Genomic DNA, 21884 nt, shown 5'->3' with positions numbered 1-21884 from the left:
ATTTTGCTGGTTAAAATACTTGCTACAAAATGTTGCCTCGAATCAAAATAACATGAAAAGTGTAGACTACAGTTTAAACGAAACATAACTAATTTAAAATGTAGAAAAACTAGGCCATAAGTAAACGGGGGGGGGGGGGGGACTAGGCCACATGAGACAGATAAAATACTAAGTAACATAAACATTACCTTATTTCTCCAAAGCGACTACACCCCACCCTTAATGCATTAAGCCACGCCCACTACGATTTTCTATTGGATTAACTCCCTGTCAATTTTAAAATTCCTTTTTTTTCATTGGCTCTTCCCTTCTCGTCAACTTATTTCGATTCAATACGCGCCAAACATTGTAGGCCGTGTGACATAATTAACGCAAATACTTCAAACCAACACTGTTTATGTCCGTTGATAACTGAAAAATCCTGTTTGTTTGTAAGCTAGAGTTTGTTTCGTTATTTATTATTCAATCTAGCCGTCTAAAAGGAAAGAAGGAACAATCCCTCTCTCTGTCTCCAAGGCAGCAGGCAGTACACTGAAAGCACAGCAAGTGTTGTAGAAACGAGAAGTGTGTGTGCTGGGTGAGTCGCGCTCCTTATAAGCATGATGTATTAGTTCGTAATGCGATATATATGAGCAAGCTTTCTCGCTAGTCTGGAAAACAATAACACCGTTGGTTAGAATCGTATTTGTGACTGTCGACTTTGATTTAAAGCGCTTCGGTGATGTGGCTGATGCAGGGACAGAGGAGCAGCCCCAGGGGCGACAGTGTTTGTGCTGCTGATGATAACTGCAGTATCAGCACGGTGATGAAGACTGACTCCTTCTGTATGAACCAGTCCTTCCCCTCCGCGCGCAACTGCACTCTCAACAGCATGGACGCATCATCAGGTGGGCCAGACTGAAGTGATACCAAATTTTACATATTATATATTAATAACGATAAAGCTTCTTAAAATTAAAACAATTCAGCATATAGCAGTAGTTCTTGTTAAATATCAAAAATATGGTAATTCAGCAGTGAGTGTTTAAGAAGATGGTTTTCTAGTTTGGCCAAAACAGGTGATTGGGTTGCTTTTGTTAACCCTTATTTTGTTCGAAATTTGTATGACTATTTGGAAGACCGAAATATAAGAATGACAGAATGCAGCCTCAGTCACCATTTACATTTACTTCAACTGTTTGGGGAAAAAAACTGACTGTTCAAAAGTTTGGGGTTGGATTTTTTTTTTTGTGTACTCTCTATGCCTTTTTCATATTTTTAAATAGTATTGTTGTGAAATGTTATTGCAATTTTAAAAAGTTTTATGTTTTAATATAGTTTAAAACTAATTTATTCCTGTGACTGCAAATCTTGCTATTTGCTATACATTTCTTATTAATGTTAAAAACAATTATTGTTATTATACAATTGTTATATTATAAGATCTTAGAGATCTATAAGATCTGTGGAAACAGGTACTTTTTTAAGGGTTCTATCAATTAATTTTTGTTCACTTTTAAAATCTTTTAAACATTTATCAATTGAATGATTAAAAAAAGGGAAGCATTTATCTCATATAATTTTTTTTTTGGTTTTGTAAATTAAATGTCTTCACTATCATGTTTGATCAAATTAACACATTCTTTCTAAATAACAATTAAACAAATGTATAATTTATTTTAGCTTTTTTTAATTGGTTGTGGTAAAGAATGGCAAGGAGTAAATTGACAGAATATGCATTTTTACTCAACTTGTTTTCTGAAAGGTGATTCTCATGTTGGTTCATCAGAAGCAATGAGGATCTCTGATCTGCAAAGCTTCCACCCCGTGTCTCCTTCATCAGTTCATGGGTCTCCAGTGTTGGAGAGCTCTCTGCTCAGGCAACTCATGTGTACCGCTCCAGAAAAAAGAGGCACAGCTCTCACCATTAACCCCAATAAAGCTGTCCTGTCCATTAACTGCACAACATTACAGGTAGGTACACCTATTCTTTGAATTATTGAGTTATTTAAATTATTATTTATTTATGTTATCTACTTTGCGAGGTTTTGGATTCAAATGAACATGCCTGTAAGCTGTTTGAGTGTGGATACAGTGATTTGATCGGCCAGAAGCTGACTTCTCTCCTAAGAGCCAGTCAGATGCTAGAGGAGGTCCTGAGGGAGGAGACTCTGGATTCTGATGGAAACCTAGTTGCTATTTCTGCAAAAGTGGTATGAAACACTGTGGTTAATTAAACAACAATTTACTTAGCTGTCACTAAATCGTTTCATGAGTCATGAATATTTTATTTCTTCCACGCTGCATGTTTTGTCCATGGCTCTGATCTCTGCTTTCCTGTGCTGGATGTGAGCATCATTAATTAAAGCCCAGCTCCGGCTCATTCTCTCCACAGGTGAGCGCAGTGAGTTTGACAGGAGATGAGTTTCCAGTGTCTGTGTGGCTTCAGATACCAGAGCAGCGGCAGCAGATCTTAGAGCTCCTGCTGGAGCGAGTGGAGAGAATCACAGCACACGTGACTTTCACTCAAAATGTGAGACTTATTCCCTTGCAGCTAATTGTGCACTGAAAGGTTAACCTTATGTATAAAGTTAAGCATCTGTAAGCATAATTTGATTAATTTAATTAAGCTTGTAATGATATTATACTATAAAAATCAACAGAATTTAACTTGATTTTAAAAAGTTTTGCGTCAGTAAGCATGATTAGAATGTGTCATGTGACACTGATGACTGGAGTAATGGCTGCTGAAGAATCAGCTTTTCCATCACAGGAATAAATTACATTTTCAAATGAATTAAAATAGAAAACAGATCTTTTAATAATATTTTCCAATATTTCTATTGTGTTTTTGAGCAAATAAATGCAGCATTTTCAAAAACATAAAAAAAATCTTACTGACCGCAAACATTTAAGTTGTAGTGTAGCTTTAAGGAAAATTGTTTGTAAAGTTGTTGCTCAGTTGGTCAAAAAAGTTTGAGCTTCTCCTCCTATTTCCTCAGGGTGGAATCCTTAGTTGTGACACAACTTTTGCCCATCTTTATGATTACCACACTGTTGAGGAGATGACTGGCCTGTCAATCATGTCTCTGATGCCGTCACTACAGATCCCCTTCCATTGCAGGACTCCCAAGGTCACAATGTCTCTAAAAAGTCTTTAAGCAAGCAGTTGGCTTTTTTACTGTTTTGTTTGGTCATGTTAGTGACACACACACAAAAAAATAAGCTATATTTTCATTAATATATGTATATAATAGTCTACTTTGCACCTTCACACAGCTTGTTTCTTTACCTTTGTGATTCAGGTGTTGCGTGTTCAGAGATTGCATGTGCAGGCCAGGTCTGGTGTGGTGGTGCCAGCATGTGTTCGTCTGCAAGCTGCAGTGTCCTGTGGAAGATCACCGCTGCAGATTAAAGGATCAGCACACCCAGAACCTTCTGATGGTTCACACACAAGCTCTCGACAGACCGACCGAACTCCTACCGGTCAGTCCTCACTCTTTCACTGCAGAGCGTGCAGTTTAATAACTGATAGTTGCTTCAACAGACCGAAGTCACACTGACATCGAAAAATTAAAATATGCAGAATTCTGTATCTGTGAGGATTTATTTATAGCACAGAGCTACTAGTTAAAGTGAGTTTCCAACATTTGCTCTGACATAAAGGAAATCTTTGTTTCCGTTGAGTTTCTTGTTGGTATTTGTCCAAGCTAATTAACTTAGTTGCTGATTAATTAAATTAGATGTAATTTAAATTGGTATTGAGTTCAGTGTGATCATCTTGTCCTGCAGCGGGTAAATCGGGCGCGGGTGGTGTCCTGTCCCCCAGTGCAGATGTGCTGTACTTTGGGTCAGTGTGTGTGTTTGCTCCCAGTAGCTGCCTCTTGACACTTCAGCCCAACGGCACCATTCACAGTCTCAACAACCCCTTCAGCTCTCTGCTGCTCGGATACAACAGCGGTCAGCTGCTCGGAAAGGTACAGATGCTATAAAGCATTCCCTTGGGATTTGTGATTTTTGTATAACTCTTTTAATTAAAAGTTTTAGTTGGTCCAATTTGATTTATCTAGTCCAACCAGTGTTATAATTATGAATATTTTCAATTGGCTTTTGTGACGTGCTTTTGTTTTCTTTTAAGTTTAAAATATTTAAAATTGTATTTGTATTTAAATTTGTATACAAATTGGTAAATCAATGGTAATGTTGAGTCCAGCTCATAAGCAATGTTTCCAAGCTAGTTTACATGCTAGCTAACAGCAGGCCTGTGTGTAGAATGTCACGTACCTGATACCGGCGTTTTATGAGCGGGTTCGTGCTGCGGACCGAAGCGACCACCCTACATCTCATCCACATGATGCATCCAGCCCCTCTGACAGCTGCACAGGTACAGAGAAGAGATGTGCTTTAAGGATGCACACACTTTAGCTTGTGATGCTGCACTAACGTCCCCTCACCTCCTGCCTGCCTACTTCTCAGACCCCTGTAGATGTTTGGCTAGTGCTAGCTGTCACCCTGCTGATGTTCTAACTCTCTCTACTGGCATGCTCACAACTAAGAAAGATCAACAGGACACATGTAGTGAGTTCCTTCTCTTATTGCTCCACACTCAGCCAATATAACATAATATTATATTGTATTATATTCTATTGCTGTGACTTAATTATTTCATTCTTATTTAATTTTTGGTTGTATTTTATTTTTTGTAACAACAGGGTTTTCTTTTGTCTTTTTAGTTTTTTTTTCTTCATGCTGTAACTTGATTTATGGCTAATTGAATGATATATGTTCAGATCCAACCACAGTGCTTGCTGGTGACAGTGTGATGGTGCATCTAGCTACGCGTAGGAAAGCAGGTCTTGGGAAAGGGAAGAGGATCTTCACTGGGAAAAACGCTAAACTGGAGAAGGAGAACAGCATCCTATCAACCTTGACCTCACCTGCTGTCACCTCCACACCACTGAATGGGTTAGATACTCCACTAAATCCTCTCATTTCTGTTTTCTTTCATTTTTGATATGCACAGATTAAGAGAAAATAGCATTTCAGCATGTTAGAATTTAATACTATTTAAAGGTGACCTGCTCTGCCCTTTTTTTCAAGATGTAGAAGTCTTTGATATACCCAAAGTGTGTATGTGATGTTTTAACTCAAAATACCCCACATATAATTTTTATAGCTTATTAAAATTGACACTATTAGGGTATGAGCCAAAATGGACTGTTTTTTTGTTTTTTTCCTTTAAATGCAAATGAGCTGGTGCTCCGGCCCCATTAGAAAAGAGGGCGGAGCTTCTTAGTGTGTAGCTTCATGCTCCGGCAGTACTAATGCTGGTCTTTGCAAATAAACATTCCACTATTAATACAAGCCTGTTATCTGTACAGACAACATACCCATTTTATAAGTCAGTCTTATTGTGCTTTGGCGTGCTATCAGAAACTTTATAAGTCCCACTTGTGATTATGAGCTCGACAAATTCAAGCAATTTTATATGCAATTTTTAACTTCCACATTCCTATTTACGATCATTCTGGAAGCAATTGAAGGCAGCAACAGTCAAATATTTTCAATTAGTTTTCATTTTATGTGTTTTCCCTTTTCATTTACATTTTGGTTTAGATTTTATTAATTTTGAGATTTTTTTTTTTTTTTAATTTGCAGATTGTCATTCATTATTCTCAGATATCATCATTCTCTCTGTTGTTCTCAGGTTGGATGACACTACAGAGCTTATTGAGCAGGTTGTGGATGTGACTCCTCGAGGGTCTGAGTCTGACTCCGCCAACACCACCGCTCTGCTACAGACCTTTGCTCTGGTGGAGTCCCAGGAAGTCCACAAGACCTGCCTCTCCACTACTGTCTCTCCTCATTGTGGCCCATCCGAGCAGAACTTTGCTAGGCGAGATGCCTCCATAGCCCCAAACTCCACCCGTAAAGAAGCTTCAGTAAAGTCCTGTGCCACTGTGCCACATCCAAAACCCCCCACAAAGGCCTGCCAGTGTTCAGAGAAAGCTCAGCTTCAGGGATCCAGCTTTGAGGTGATCTCCCTGGGCAGTGGGTCATCGTCTGGGTTCTGCGAGCGGCTTGTGGGTGGCTCTGGTCCTGAAAAGCTAGACGAGTCTCAGCAGGGACATCACCTAGCGGAATCGGGCAGCACGTTTTTGGATTTGAACTCTAATGGAGATGTCATTGTTCATGCCATGTCAGAGATGGACCTGAATGACAGTGTTGAGATTCTAAGTGCATCTGCAGATCTTAACCATTCGCTTACCTCATGTGACACTGCTGAGCTCCTGCGTACTCCTTCACCCTTCATTGTGGAATCCGACCTTGAAACAGAGGCTCAAATCTGCCCGGAGCAAGAGAAAACGCAAAATGTTTCCCTATCACCGGAAATCCGGAATGCCTTGGATCTCCGGAAGGGTGGAATAATGTTACCAGGCGACACTCCTACCACCTCTACTCCTAAAAAGGTGAAGACAAACTCTTCCATTCCAGAAGGAAGGATTCATGTGACCTGCTACAACAGAGATGGAAAATCAATTGGTATGTCAACTATGCCCCTCTAGTTTACCTGTAGTATACTAGGCACCAGTAATGAGCATATTGTATGAAATTATATAAGGGATGGTTAATGTTGGAAAGACCTTTTAAAATAAAGGAAACAAGTCCATAGAAAAATATATTGCATCGCAGATTAATGATAGTAATAATATATACACTGCCATTCAAAAGTTTGGGATCAGTAAGATTAATAATGTACTTTAAAATATGATTTATTTCTGTGACACAGCTGAATTTATCAAATTATTCCAGCATTTATTAAAAATATAAATATGTTCTAACAATATAAGTGTTTATTATTACATTTAACGCACTCTTGCGTTATGGTTTCTGAAGGATCATGTGACACAAGACTGGAGTGATGTTGAAAATTCAGCTTGGCTTTACAGGGATAAATTATATTTTAAAGTATATTAAAATAGAAAATCCTTATTCTAAATTGCAATAAAAAAATCTGTATTTTTGGTCAAATAACTGTAGCCTTGATGAGCATAAGAGATTTTTACTGATCCAAAACTTTTGAATGGATCTGTTCATTATTATTTTAATATTGTGGAGTTGTTCATGGTTTTTTTTTTTTTGCAAGGCAGATTGTTTCCTATTTTGTTGTAGTTAATTTTTACCAGTGGAAGCCTTTAGGGACAGTTCACCCAGTTTTTTTTTTATGACTTGCTTGAACCCAACAGAAGAATTGTTGAAACTATTTGGGAACCAATCTGAATTCCATTAAATGGACAGTGATATTTTGCAAAATATATGTATTTTCTTTATGTTCCAAAGAAGAAAGTTTTGCAGCAATATGATTGTGATTAAAAGACAGAATGTTAATTTTGGGTCATCTATCCCTGTAAAGTAATCCGCCAGTGAGATGATAAAATAATTTAAACTTCAAATCAAAATTTTTTATCCATGTATTTATTTGGCAAGTAGCCATGGAATAAGCTTGATATTGTAATCATTATCATAAAATAACCCCCTTCAGGGTGATCCAAGACCCTTGTCTGGGTTTATTTTATGATGATTACTGTATGTTATCTCCTGCTGTACTGCATTTTTCCTGTTCAAACTGTGTACTCTTTCTGTATACCAGATCTTAAAAACACCATCCATTTTGTCTACTGTACATTTATGATATGTCAGTGCACAGCAACTGATAAAGTGGTAATTTTCAGTGTCTCTTTCTCACTCTGTGTAGAGGTGCAGTGTGATGTACGTTGGATGTCCCTGTCCAGCGGCAGCTCTCTGGTCTGTCTGTGGCTGAGTGGGAGTCATCTCCTGCTCCACCACCAGGAGGCGCCACCGAGCACAGTGTCTCCCACAGTGAGGACAGGAGCCCCAGGACAGGAAGCCTTTGCCTCCAGTCTCGCTGAGGTGATCTGCATAAATGCTTTAAAAATGAGCTCTTTAAAAGGAGATTTTGGGGAATACCCCAAATGTTATTCCAAACATGTATGCATCTCATTCTTCTGTGGAACACAATAGAAGATATTTTGAAGAATCAAACCAACGGTTTCTGGTCCCTAATGATTTCCTGCATTTAACCTTTCTTTCTTCATGATTTAGGCAGTTCGTTCAGATGCCTTGCGCTCCTCTGTGCACTTGGAGCAGTCTGGGGCATGTGAGGGTTACTTTGCAGAAGACTATCGTCCGCTGTGCTCTATTGGAAAGGGAGCCTTCGGCTTTGTCTGGCTCGCTGCAAGAAGGAAAGATGAACAGGAAGTCAGTGACATTCTTTTCTGCACTCACTGCTGTTCATACATTCATATTCATCCGGATGCAAGATAATAACTTGATAACGATGATGTCAGTTGTTCAAACCTTGGTCAGGGTTCTTAAGAGAGGATGTTTACACACCGAGTCAGTGTAATTGATGTAGGGGGCATGTAGTCTTTTATGGACAATTATATGAGCTGGTGAAGAGATGTTGAATTTATTATCTCTCACTTCAATTTCAGGTGGTTGTGAAGTTTATTAGGAAAAGTGCAGTGGTGAGTGAAGCGTGGGTGGATGATCCTGATCTGGGCCGGGTCAGTCAAGAAGTGGCTATACTGGTTCGCCTGCAACATCCCAATATTGTGAAGGTACGTTGAGAGAACCGTTTGAGTTCATATTAAATAATGCAACATAGCCTCTTTAAAAAAAAAGAGTCGAATGTTGTTGTCGAATGTCAATTTTAATCTGTTCACATGCTTAAAAACCTTGTACCTCATTTTAAATGACAGTTTTACTGTACTATTTATCTTGTTCAAAAATGCACAACAATGCAAATGTTACTAGTCGGTAAGAATCTATTTAAACTTTACATTTTAATTTAATTTCAGCAAGGATGCATCAAATTTGAGACAATGCGATTTGTAATGTTACTATTTATTTTTCAAATAAATAAATCCTGGAAAATCTGTTTTATTAAAGTGCCACTATTATGGATTTTTGACAAGGGCTTTTAATGCAGTGTGTAACACTGCTGTAAGTGGATGAAAACATCCTGCAGAGTTTTAAAACTGAAAGTGAATTGTATAAATTTATTGAAACAAGTCATTTTTATAATGAATCCCAATGTGTTTCATGTAAACATAAAACATTAGCATATTGTCCGCCCACTTGGGAATTGGTCTGAATGAAAATGCAAGTTCATTCTTTGCCACTTGGTGCAGCTTTTCAGTGGTAAAAATAGCTGTTCCCCAGTAACGCTGTACATAAAGCAGCACTGCGCTCACAAACGCTGCTTTATCAGGCATTACAGGCATTCATGATGAAATGAAAATGAAATCGACCAATCACTGGAGAATAGCATCATGCAGAGGAGGGGTTTAGAAAAATGAGTTGAGCGTTTGGGAGTCGTTGATCAAGTAAGGTAAAATAAATGCATATTATAAAACAATGAAAGTGTTTTTTTGCATGCATGTCAACCTGTTGTTGGAGTCTCCGAAAACCAAACTATGTACCCTTCATATTACCCATAATTGGGGCACTTTAAATCAGCATATTAGAATGATTTCTGAATGATCATGTGATCAGGTAGAGTATTGGCTGGTGAAAATTCATCTTTGCCATCACAGGAATAAATGACATATTCAAATATTAAAACAGAAAATGGTCATTTAAGTTTTTTTATTTATGTTTTTGAAAATTCTTTATTTACCAGATGTTCGAATAATACATTAATAGTTAAAGTATGGAACTGTCAAAATGCTAGTTATAGTATGTTCACTATTGGTGTTTATGAGTGTATTCCTTTTTGCTGCAGGTGCTGGAGGTGTTTGAGAATGAGCGATTCTTCCAAATGGTCATGGAGAAACATGGGGATGGGCTTGACCTGTTTGAGTTCATCGACATGCAGCCGAGACTGGATGAGCCTCTCGCGAGCTACATCTTCAGACAGGTGAGAAACAGGCTATGAGAACTCTTGAGATGTTGTAATTGGCTTTTTTTCTGATGTATATATTTCTGTACTTAGTTGGTAGACGCAGTGAGTTACCTGCGTGGCAAAAGAGTGCTCCACAGGGACATAAAGGATGAAAATATCATCATAAACTCTAAATTCCACATCCGGCTGATCGACTTCGGCTCTGCTGCACTGCTGGAACCCGGAAAGCTCTTCTACACCTTCTGTGGTACTCTGGAGTACTGCTCCCCAGAGGTGCTTCAGGGAAACCAGTACGTACTGAAACATCACACAGCCCATCTCAGTTCAATCTGTGCATCTGAGATCGATAAGGGCACAATACAGGATAGGATCAAGTGGATAAGGGTCTGAGAAGGGGAACATAAAGGTTATATATTCATGTCTAAGAAATGTATTTAACTACAGTTTGACTGAGATCACCATGAAGCCCTTGAACATGCATGTGCACGATTCATCAGAGATGGTCTTTCTTTATTTTCCCTCAATAAAAATGTAGTGACTTTTTTTTTTTTTTTTTTTTTTTTAATTCACTCAAGTTTCATGAATCATGTTTGGATATTAAAATAGGTTTGAATAACTTAGAAAAATGAATACATTTTTTATGTTGACTTTAAGCCTTTGTAGGCCTTTGAATGTCAGGTGAGGTGAATACAAGAAAGCATTTTACTTTCACATACAGGTTAAATATGAGAATTTTATATATTTTTGATGTATGTACTGTAGGTACGAGGGTCCAGAGCTGGAGATGTGGTCTCTAGGAGTGCTCTTATACACCTTACTCTTCAGTGAAAACCCGTTTTGCAGTGTGGAGGAAACCTTGCAGGCCCGACTCAACCCTCCATGCCAGATATCTACAGGTTTGCAGCTCTGCTTCATCACAGCCATGAAGACTGACTGGAGATACATCATTAATTTTGCTTTATTCAGGGTTTTGTGGGTCTTTCTCCCTTCCACAGTTGAAGGCATTAAAAGGGTCTTAATTGGGGCAAAAAGTTGACATCTTCCTCAGTATTTCTTGTCTTTGTCTTGTTTTCTAAGAAGTTGAAAAAAAAATTAGTTTATGCTTAAAATAGGACACAATATCAAAGAATACTTGTTTCCCTTTAAATTGGCAGATAGTTGTTCTCATGTACTCAAATGAGACGTAGGACATTACTTTTTTTAAATAAAACTTGCAAAAACACCATTTATTACGGTTTCACCTGTTACTTTGTTCTTGTTTTTAGAGTTGTATGCACTGTTGGCTGGTCTTTTGCACCCAGTGGCTGATCAGAGAATGACTCTCGAGGAGCTCTTGGAGTCGCAGTGGATTCAGCAACCCATAAATCAAGCAGAGTACTCGTGGGGAGAGGTGTTCCCCTCCAGCAACGGTAAGAGAATTGGTTTTAGGTTATTTCATCCACCAAAAGATGATAATATTCAGCTCCAACACCTTTTTCTTTAAATCAAATGATGCAGAGCTTCATACATCATATACTTTATCTCAGAATCCAAAGAACAAGTGGAGCCCAACTCACCTGTGCACCGGGTAGACAAGCTCTACCTGGACCCCGAAAACAATCTGAGCACATTAGAGGACACTCCATTAGAAGATGAGGAGGAGGATGAGGAGCAGAGGAGAACAATGGCGGCGCTGCAGTCTGAGCTGCTGAAATATCTCACCGACGAGTGAGGAACTGTTGTGAAAGGGGCACTAATGTGTTCTGCTCAACTAATTATGACATTACATCTAATGTCACCATGAGCACTAATGCACAGTCTCTGCAGAACTCTCCGTCCACCTGCCGCTGTCCTCCTTGATGATACCAGTCCGTCCAAAGAGCAAAAGGAAAGTGTGACTGGGAATGGAAGCCATCTGTGTTGCTAAGGAACAGCTTTATCTCTGTGTTTGGTGAAGGAATATGAGTGTATTTATCAGTGTGTTGTTTTTTTTACCTTTCATGGAGTTTTTAAAACATTGAATTCTGAGATGTCGAATGTGCTTGTTGTTTGTTACTGTTAATACTGTGGTGTTGAGCACCAGGATTGTCCTGTTAAAACATATGGCACATGCACTAGACCTGGAATGAGGGTCACCTGAGCTTCAAGATCCTTGTTATTAGGCCTTCAAAGCTTTAAAAGAGTTTTAGGTTGATGAACCTTTTTAAGTTATAAGTATTTTAATAATTTTTTACGTTTAATTTTTATATATATGTATCTATACTATGAATAAATTGTTATTGGTATAATTTCAGTTTGCTTTTATTTCACACAGGCTTTGTAAAGCCTCTATCTAATGTTAATATCAATGGAATTCTTCAATAAAATATTTTAATTTTGTTCGTCTTCCGTTCAAACATCCGGAACTTTTGAGCTCTCGACTGTTGTTTCAGTGCGGGAGTATTTTGACGCGGCACAGGTATGGGTACACATGTATGCAGAAAACAGGTGAGGACGAAACGACAAAATAAATATTTTAGGTTATCAGATAATTAGACACTAGACTAAATGTTCAACCACTGCTATATAGCTACCGTAATAAATATTACGATTTGTCACTTGGTAAGAAGCGGTTTCTTTGATTTGCTTGTGGGAATCGGAGTAGCATTCATTAATGATCAACCGCACAATAAAAAGAAATGAATAAATAATAGCTTATTTAATATTATAATAAGAAGTGTAACTGCTAGAAAATCTGAGTCTAAAACAACGTTTGTTAAAACTAAGAATAATTTTGTATGAAACAACAGCTGCCTTTAATTCATGGAAGTGAAAGGTCAGTGTGTGCTGTAACTATTTGTTGAGGGGCTAATATAAGCTATTTTAATAACCTTTTTGCTTTTGTGTTCCTTTGCTTTAGTCACTCAAAAAGGAACGTACAATAAATAGATTACATTAAGAGAATAAAGTTGTATTATTCAGTAAGTTAGGTGTAAAAGTCAAATTACACACATGCTAGTTTTCTGTAGCAGTGTTTCTTTGATTTGGTTTCAAACATCTGTGCTATCTTACGAATTAAAATTCTAATTTCATTTCTTATTAAATTTACATTTAATCATAACCAGACGACATGCAAAAACAGCATTTAATAAAGAAAAAAAAAATGTTATATATAAATAAGAGCTGAGTGAGAGTGAGAAAAGCTGTTGCGTGGTTTTATATTTTCTTCCAAAATATTTAGTGTCCCAATTATGTGTTGAACTGAACAGCACTTCCTCCCTCTGTATCTCAGATGTTGCGATGGATGTGGAGATGGAGTGTTTGTCCTGTGGCGGTGAGAAGAGGTCATATGGCGTTCTCCTCCACACAAGAGCCCCATCAAGTAAATCCACCTCACAGTGGTCAGGTCACCCACAGACCTGGGAATCAACTCACCCTGTGCTCTTTGCTCCAGATGGGCTTCTCAGAAACTCAAGCCAAGGAGATGCATGAAGGTGCTACGAAGAGCCATGGGAAACATGTTCCATCTGTTCTGACAGCACTGTTGCTCCTGGGCTTAAATCCCTCCAGTATCCTGAAAATAATGCAGAAGTGTCCAGAAGTATATTCACTTAAAGGTGCAGACTTACAGCAGCGCATTGATCATCTGAGGAAGATGGGACTGGTAGAAGGTAATTGTCTTTTAGTAAATTACACAGCTATTTTTTGTCATTAATGCATTAATACTTATATTTGACTGAGTTGTTAGAAAGGTTTATTTAAAATAAATACTGTTCTTTTTCATTTTCTATTCTTCAAGCAACAGTGAAAAAAAAAAAAAGAGAATCATGGTTTTCACATTTCTAAAGGATCATGTGACACTGAAGACTGGAGTAATAAATCACCTTTTAATCATATTAAAATAGAAAACCATTTTTAAATTTTAAATTGTATTACTATTTTACAACATGACTATTTTTACTGTATTTTTTAACAGCCTTTTTGAACAAAAGAGACTTCTTCCAAAAACATTGGAACTGGGCTGAAACTAACAGAAGTGTTTTCAAACTACATATCATGTTATGATGTTTTTTTTAAAGATTAGTTTCTGCCACAGTACAACAAACAAATAATTTGCAAACAATTTGCTTAAAATTGACAGGATTGACAGTGTTGTTGTATCATTTATCCATCTTTATTTTTTCGAGAAAGTGTAAACTGGAAAGATTCATTCAGGCCATTTTAATCATACTTAATTTAAAGGGATACTTCACTGAAAACATTCACTTGGCTTTATGTGGTCCCAAAGCTTTTTGTATTTCTTTCTTTCAAAATGGAAAAGAAGATATTTGAATAATGTTAGCAGACCAAACTGTTTTGGTGACCGTTGACTTCCACTGCATAGACCAAATGTTCCACAGAAGAAGGAATTCATATAGTTTTGGAACAATTTGAGGCTGAGCAAATTAGGACAGAACTTTCTTTTTGATGGAACAATCTTTTTAAAGTCTAATTATTAACCGGAAGTTCAGTACTTTTTTTGTTCAGCAAGGATGCTTTAATCAAACATTGCTTTAAAAGTGACATTGATAATGTTACAAAGTTTATTTTGAATAATTGCTGTTCTTTCAAACTTTCTATTCATCAAAGAATCCTGAAAAAAAATAAAAATAAATCTTGGTTTCCACCAAAATACTAAGCAGCACATTTGTTTGATAATGTTGATTATTATAAGAAAATGTGTTTTAACCAGCAAATTAGAATTATTTCTGAGTGACACTGAAAACTTCAGATTGGCATCAACGGAATAAATTACATTTTTAAATATATTAAAATAGCAAACAGTGATTTTAAATGGTATTAATATTTCACAATAATACTGTTTTAATGTATTGTTGGTCAAATAATTGTGAGATACTTTTAAATAAAAAATGAAACTTATTAAAATACACAATTATAAAAAAAAAAGACATCTAACACTAGCTTGCTCTATCCTTTTTCTATTCTATCCATATTCTTTTTAGATATTATATTATTTCAAAGCCCTTGTTACGTGTACTGTGTTTAAGCTAACTGAGTTTAAGGTGGTGTAAATCCATATCAAATGAATGAGACATTATTTTTAGAATAGAAACTTTTAAAGATAAATAAACATTAGGGCTGTCAAATCGCTTAATTATAACTAAGTGCATCCAAAATAAAAGTTCATGTTTACTTTATATGTGTGTATACTGTATAGAAATAATCTTTTTTTTTTTTTTGACATATATAAACAGACTTTTATTTTGGATGCGATTAATCTGTTTTACCGCCCTACTAAGAACTTTTTTTAATTTTATGCAGATTTTAGTTGTTGTTGGTCTTTTCCCCCCTCACTGTTCCCCCATTCTGAAATTTTGCATGGACCCTCTAGTGCTCCATCGGGTGTCCATAGGCCCCAGTTTGAAAGCCACTGATGGAGAGTCTGAAATCTGTCCACAGGTAGTCTGCAGAGGATGATCAGTCACTACCCCAAGGTCATGCTCCTGCCAGTCAAGAGGGTAAACATGGTGTCCCGACTGCTCAGAGAGAAATGCCTCTTCACCATCCATCAGGTCACAGACATCCTCAGAGACTCGCCTGAGGTTCTGGAGGAGGATTTGGCTCAGCTGGAGTACAAATTTCAGGTAGGGCTGGTATTACTGGTAAATGGTAAATGGCTGGTAAATCTTGTTCTGATGATGTTAAAATTGCCATTTAAAAGGCAAGTTAGTGTTTTACAGTAGTTTCAAACTGACGCAGAGCTTGTTTTCTCCCTGCAGTATGCGTATTTCCGTATGGGCGTGCGGCAGCCAGAGATGGTAAAGGCTAAGCTGTTCAGGTTGCCTCTGTCCGAGCTGCGCTGTCGGCACTGTTTTCTGGAGCGGAGGGGACGCTACCAAACGCCAGACAAGAAGGGCCAAACTCTCATCCTCAACCCAACGCTCAAAGACGTCCTCTGCGTCTCTGAGGAAACCTACCTGACGCAGGTCGCCATGGCAACTGCAGAGGAGTTCCATGTTTTTCGCAAGCTGATGGCAAGAGAGCAGGAGGAAGAAGAGAGGGAGAACGAATACAGCAGTGATGAGGAGGATAAAGATGATGATGATGATGACGGATTGCACAGGAGTAAGCGGAACACTGGTTACAAGAAGGACAGGAAATGAAGCATTTTGTATTATAAATTCAAAACAAATAAAAACAATTTTATTCAGCAAAATAACGTAATGATTTTTTTTTTTGGGGGGGGGGGGGGGTGGTATGATCTCATGCATCTCATGTTTTGCACAAAAGACCTAACATATGCAAAGGACTACTGTTCACAGGCTGGTGGTCATGCCAACATTTTTGTATATTATTTGTTTGTTTAATCCTCCATCTCATTTATTGCTTCATAAACTTCTACCTCTGGATATGAAGTGCATAGTAGTGTCGATGGACATTGAGGTAATAATGGTGTTAGTTTATCTGTCATGGGGAGGGTCAGCATAATTTACACCAAATGCTGAGTAACCAAGGAGAGCTGAAAGAGTGTTAGTGCCTTGCGATCGTTTACGGATCTGTGCGCATCAGTGGAACGCCTGCTCTCTGATAACGAGGACAGAGTCGGGAGGTATTGATCTGGGGTGACATTAGTTTAATGGAGGCCTGGATGGAAGCAGGACATGTGGATGTGTGGAACAGGTATGCAAGCCATTTTAACACGATTAATCGATTGGTAGTCGATGCGTTCATATTGCATTCTTCCTCTTTGAACTGTTTGTCAATGAAACGGGGCTGAAACTTACAATTGTGTTTTGTTCAGTTGGAAATACAGTACTTGCCATCTTATAATGATTTGTTTATTATTAAGAGTTTTTATCACCAGTACGACAAACAAGCACATTATTTGCAGTTTTTCTTGCTTGTCAAACATTCTGCTGGCATTTGTGGTTAAAATTGGTATATTTGGAAGTATATTAAACTCATTCAGTTTCCCTCAAACATATTTTTATATCATATTCATCACTATTTGCCCTTGGATTTGTGACTTGAATGTTTTCTTAAAAAACTATTAATATGTCTTTCTTCCCTTTTTTATGTAGTATTATCAGTAACGTTAACTTTCCATTATAACGATAGGGACAGTTTTGTTTTTATTCTCTTTCGGGGGTTAAAATGATTTACAGTCTTTACACTTTTTTGTCAAATTGTGTATTGGGAGGGAAAATGCTTTGTGAATGTTTGATGGTTTCAATTTTTTAAAGGAATGATGGTATCATTTATTTGTGTAACATTTATCCGTCATTCTCTTTGGAGAAATTGTAATCTGTAAAGATTTGTTCTGGTCATTATAACAATTTAAAGAGAGAGTTTTCCTAAAATGAAAAGTCCTAAGAAACAACTTCTTCTGGTGTGGACTTTAAGCCAGGACACATTAGAGTGACCGTTCCTTTCAAAAACCTGTCATGTCAGTTGCCAGTTATATTAGTAGGAGGGACTGTGTTTGATTTTTTTCAAGCCTCATGCAAAGTTTATAGATCATATGGTGTGTATACATCTGTATACTTATGTTTCTTCTGTTTTCTGTAGGTAGAGAAGCAGTACATGTGCTCCACCGTTCCAGTCTCAGTAAACAGAGGAGCTGTTGTTCTTCAGCCTAACACAATCTCTCAGTACTGTGGCGCTAAACTGCAAATATGCCTCAGTCTTTCATTGTTAACGTCTCAGTGGATTGGTACAACAAAATGGAGAGCAGACACATGGATCTGTTCATCATCCCTACGGTTCTCCTAACCTCTGTCACAATGCTGGTCAACCCCGTTCTGTCCCTCTGCATACTGTGTTTTCCTACGCTACGTCAAGAGACCCGCTACCTGCTCCTTGCTAACATGCTCTTCGCCGATATGCTCTTCCTCGCCATAAACCTTGCCATGGTCTCCTGCAACTCTGTGGGCCTGCACATGCCTAACCTTCTGTGTGAGTTCATGATGGTGAGCATGGTAATGACATACAGCACGTCTGTGCTCACCATCACATTGATGGTCGTCGACACATATGTGGCGGTACGTTGGCCGTTACATTACAAAGAGATTCTCCCACCATCTCGGGCCAGGAAGATAATCATGAGCTTGTGGGTAACGGCAGCAGTGTGTCCCGTCTCTTTGCTAGTGATGTTTGAGGTGGTGATGGGCAGTGACAAGCAGAGCCGTCCAGTGTGTTTGATGTTGATCGCGCTGCACACGTTAGAACACAAGATGAAGGTTGGCGTTCATTTTTACTTCATCGTTGCCATCAGCCTCTGCACTGTTCTCATTGTATACTGTTATATTCATCTCTACTTCATCACTAAAACTTCTGGGATATGGCGTAGTCGGTACTCCCGGGCGCGTATGACACTCCTGGCGCACACTCTGTTGCTCATGATGTATTTTGTACCCACGTTGGTCTTTGCCGTGGAGCTGGCTCTTTTAAAGGAAGAAAGCGTGGATCTTGTGGGAGTGTGGATTAACTTGGTGAATATGTGCATACTGATGTTGCTTCCACGCTGTTGCACTCCTTACCTGTACATCCTGCGCTATCACGAGATTTACGAGACTGTCCAGCAGGTGTTTTGGAAGAAGCGACACCTAAGTCAGAGGAGTGCAGCCTAGAACTGGACTTGAAGCAGAGCAGGCCTGCACAATAACTGTATCTGGTTGCTCTGTCGTTGGAGGATTCCTTAGCAAAAGAGGGAATTTAAGACACCTGAGCCAGAAAGAGATCTCAAAAGATACTTTTTATGTTTTAGTATTCATTTTAGTACATTTTTATTAAAGCATTTTAACATGAAAGTATATTAAGAATGTTTTGGTCTTTTTTATATTTTCATATTTAAACTAAAGATACGTGCTGTTATTCATCATAACATAATTATATAAAATGCAACTGAGGGAATCTCGCAAAGAAATTATACTAAGACCTAATTACAAATAATAATAATAGTTGTTTATAAATCGGTCTTGATTTTATTCATGCAAAATCTATATTTTTCTTTTCTTCACTTCCTTTCATTGTGAGATTTCCCCAGTTATATAGGTTGATATGCATGCCCACAATATTGATTCAAACTCTTGTGTGCAAAGCATAATGCTGTTTTGTTCTCTTGGCAAGATAAATAAATTTACATTTAAGGATTTTTACACGATTGTGTCTTTCTCCAATTTCCTGTAAGCGTTCAATGTTTAACCAGGAGAAGCACTTAGTCCTCTAAGTTAAACAATCAGTCAATCCAAAAATAAGAGTGTAAATGTTACGCAACACTTCTGATTCTAGGAATACATATCAATATTTATGCCTTGGTGCAAAATCCCTGAGTGTCATTCTGATCCATTTAGCTGTGAAGTGATGTTTACCCGTTTCTCCTTCTCCATGGAAACCATTTACAAGTTTGCCTGTGACAAATCCACATCTGTCCCGTAAACCACTTACTACAGTCGGCAGGAAGGGGGAAGGAGAGACACATTTACCTTCATCCCTGGATTGGACAGACAAACACATGCCAAGAGATGGAAACTCTAATGGAGGGAAAGTCGGAGCTATTCTATCTAGCTGCAGAAGACCTATTTTTATCTCTGCTTTGTTCGTTTGGCCAATTGGTACAACAAGTCGGGTCGAGCTGAGTTTCACATACGTTCTTCTAAGTTCTCAAACTCCTCTGAAAGCCCAGCGGAGATGTTTGCGCACGAGTGGCAAGGATTCCTCCCTCCCTGCCACATGAAGGTGCTTCAGCTGTGCCCCATTTTGGCCTTCCTGGCCATTCTGCTGATCACTCCGGTTCTTCTAGTTCGTATCCTGTCACGAGGTGACCTGCGGCAGCAGACGCGTTACCTCCTCCTGGCCAATGTCTCTTCAGTGACCTGCTCTTTGTTTGCATGAACATCCTGAGTGCCTGCATCAATTTAGCCGGTGTGTTGATGACGGAGTGGCCGTGTGCCGTGCTGCTCTTCCTCTCTGCGGTTTTATACAGCTCTGGGGTACTAAGCATTACAGCAATGGTACTGGATACCTGCTTTGCAGTGTTAGCCCCCTTTCGCTACCTGGCACTGTGGCCTGTGTCACGGACCTATGGAGCAATTGTTGCCATCTGGGTCATCTCTGTATTTTTTCCTGCAGCAGCTGTCGGCATGTTTTTGTGGTACCATAGTACAACCCCTTGCGCCCTCCACCTCTGCTCCCTTCCTTTGCTGATGGTTTTGACCGTAAGCCACTTCCGCCCACTGCGTGTCTCCATGCTGCTGACGGTCATGGGTATCATTTTCATCCTCCTCCTAGTGTTGTCTGGTTACCTCATCCTCTACTTTTGTACCCGTAGTTCAGGCGTTTGGAAGGGCGAGACCTCATCTCGTGCTAGAGGAAACATTTCTCATCCATTATCTCCACCTATTCCTGGCTTTCTGTCCCCTGCTGGTTTTGATGATTGAGCTGAATGCTTTGTCACAACAGCGAGACTATGGACCCCAAAGCAAGCCTGTGGATGTCCTTGTTGTGTGTAACGTCTTGCTCATCCTGCCCAAAGCCTTAGCGGCCATACCTGTATGGGCTCCGCTATAGAGAACTGTTGCAACGTGCTGTTCCAGTTCTTTCATCTGAATAGGCCAACTACTATCACACCTGTGATTATAAATAGGCTTATTTGAAACTTGTGAAAAAGACTTTTAAAAAGGTGTTGCTGAGCATTTCATCAACCAGTTAGAAATGCCAGTTAAACATGAAATCTGTAATGATGCTCAACTGGGGTTTTGTAAGTAATAATATGATATGTCAAAAAATATGTGAGAATAATGTACATTTAGTTGTGGTAATAATGGCATGTATTGTGTTAAATATGATGTGTGTATTTACTTATGGTATTCACTGTGTATTTTGGTTACTAAGAACTCAATTTCTAGCGTATCAATAATAATAAAAAAAATATTATACTGTAAGTCTGCCTTCCCAGCCTTCATACTTCTTCAGTCAGTAGCACCGTTATAGAATATATTTAAGATTACTACTTTAAACCCTATCAGAAATAACTATAATTATGGAGCTTTACAATTGGTGTAATAGCCTTTAAAAATCTCTCATTTTGCTTATTTTTGTATTATTACATCGGTAGCTTAAACTAAGTTACTATATTTTATCGTAGAGACGATACTGTACGTATTTTGACAGAAACGAAGTTATGTAAACTATTGTCATTTCGTGATAAGCGAGCACGTGTATTGTTAAAACGTTTTTTACACATATTTGCGTAATTTGAAAGATTCCTGTAAAAAATATTAAATAAAACTTACCAGATACTTAACTTAATCCTCACTGTTCTCCTGTAATTTAAATAAAAATGCCCGCGAAACACTGGTAGGATTAGTTAAAATAACCACAAGATGGCGCTATTGGCGTCTTTGAGTAAAGATGAGTTCGTCTAGAAGTTTTATGAAGGCGAGTTTTTGTAAATGTATTTAATCAAATAGTTTTTACTAAATATACTGTATACTGTACATTGTATCATTCACAAATAATTCTTTAATTATATATACTTCAGGTTAAAACAGGGAGATCAAGTTTCTAGTTATGCGTCACGTTTTTTTCCATCTCTCAATCTGTCCGGAGAACTAAGTTACTTGTTTTTTTGTGTGTGTGTTTAGTTTTTTTTAATCAAGGCGTCTTTCTACAGTTACATAAAGAAAGGGAAGCAGTGCCAACAACACCACCATTTTATTGAACTGTACAAAACATGTTATACATGTAAAACTAGCAATACATTCTAATCTAAAAATCGTTACATAATTTATAACGTCAGACAACACTTTTGGCTTTGGGACCGTTGAAAATGTTTTAAAGTTTGCCGTGACAACAATAAGACACAACGTCTTCGTTCATAGTCGGGTTTTTTGTTTGCAAACAACGATCAGCAACCACATGGGAAATTCTCCCGCAATGAAATTCGGGGAATATGATGTTCTTTTGCTGGGTTTAAGGACTTATGAAACGGCGACAGAAACTACATTTCCCATGAACA

General features: G+C 38.2%; 3 protein-coding genes and 1 pseudogene across 7 annotated transcripts; all 4 read left to right on the top strand.

Annotated features, from left to right (window-relative positions):
• Positions 1–343: 343 nt before the first annotated feature.
• On the top strand, positions 344–12167 carry LOC113045362 (PAS domain-containing serine/threonine-protein kinase-like). Of its 4 annotated transcripts, none has more exons than XM_026205705.1 (21): positions 344–577; positions 712–887; positions 1769–1953; positions 2025–2192; positions 2375–2512; positions 2982–3113; positions 3285–3465; positions 3772–3956; positions 4252–4363; positions 4456–4557; positions 4770–4944; positions 5687–6522; positions 7736–7911; positions 8104–8259; positions 8496–8621; positions 9788–9922; positions 9998–10197; positions 10670–10803; positions 11173–11316; positions 11434–11614; positions 11714–12167. In XM_026205705.1, the coding sequence occupies exons 2-21, from the start codon at positions 722–724 to the stop codon at positions 11811–11813; spliced, it is 3732 nt and encodes a 1243-aa protein (XP_026061490.1). In that variant the 5' UTR covers positions 344–577; positions 712–721; the 3' UTR covers positions 11814–12167. The 4 variants fall into 4 exon arrangements, with proteins under 4 accessions (XP_026061490.1, XP_026061491.1, XP_026061489.1 ...); XM_026205706.1 differs by having other exon boundaries at positions 737–887; positions 1745–1953; positions 11714–12166; XM_026205704.1 differs by having other exon boundaries at positions 1745–1953; positions 11714–12166.
• A 152-nt stretch (positions 12168–12319) lies between these two features.
• Positions 12320–16079, top strand: LOC113045361 (transcription termination factor 4, mitochondrial). 2 transcript variants are annotated; one of them, XM_026205703.1, is made up of 5 exons: positions 12320–12373; positions 13158–13247; positions 13320–13536; positions 15326–15510; positions 15646–16047. In XM_026205703.1, exons 1-5 carry the CDS (start codon positions 12347–12349, stop codon positions 16027–16029), a joined length of 903 nt encoding a protein of 300 aa, XP_026061488.1. In that variant the 5' UTR covers positions 12320–12346; the 3' UTR covers positions 16030–16047. The 2 variants fall into 2 exon arrangements, with proteins under 2 accessions (XP_026061488.1, XP_026061487.1); XM_026205702.1 differs by having other exon boundaries at positions 13158–13536; positions 15646–16079.
• Positions 16080–17541: 1462 nt separating this feature from the next.
• LOC113046257 (probable G-protein coupled receptor 148) lies at positions 17542–18706 on the top strand. Its single transcript, XM_026207198.1, has one exon. It carries the CDS (start codon positions 17542–17544, stop codon positions 18493–18495), a length of 954 nt encoding a protein of 317 aa, XP_026062983.1. The 3' UTR covers positions 18496–18706.
• A 683-nt stretch (positions 18707–19389) lies between these two features.
• On the top strand, positions 19390–20520 carry LOC113046256 (probable G-protein coupled receptor 148; annotated as a pseudogene).
• Positions 20521–21884: the final 1364 nt, after the last annotated feature.

This window comes from Carassius auratus, chromosome 27 (assembly GCF_003368295.1).
Source record: "Carassius auratus strain Wakin chromosome 27, ASM336829v1, whole genome shotgun sequence".
In the NCBI taxonomy this organism is placed as follows: Eukaryota; Metazoa; Chordata; class Actinopteri; order Cypriniformes; family Cyprinidae; genus Carassius; species Carassius auratus.
The sequence above is the reverse complement of the archived record's forward strand: the minus strand, read 5'-3'. Positions and strand labels throughout refer to the sequence as shown.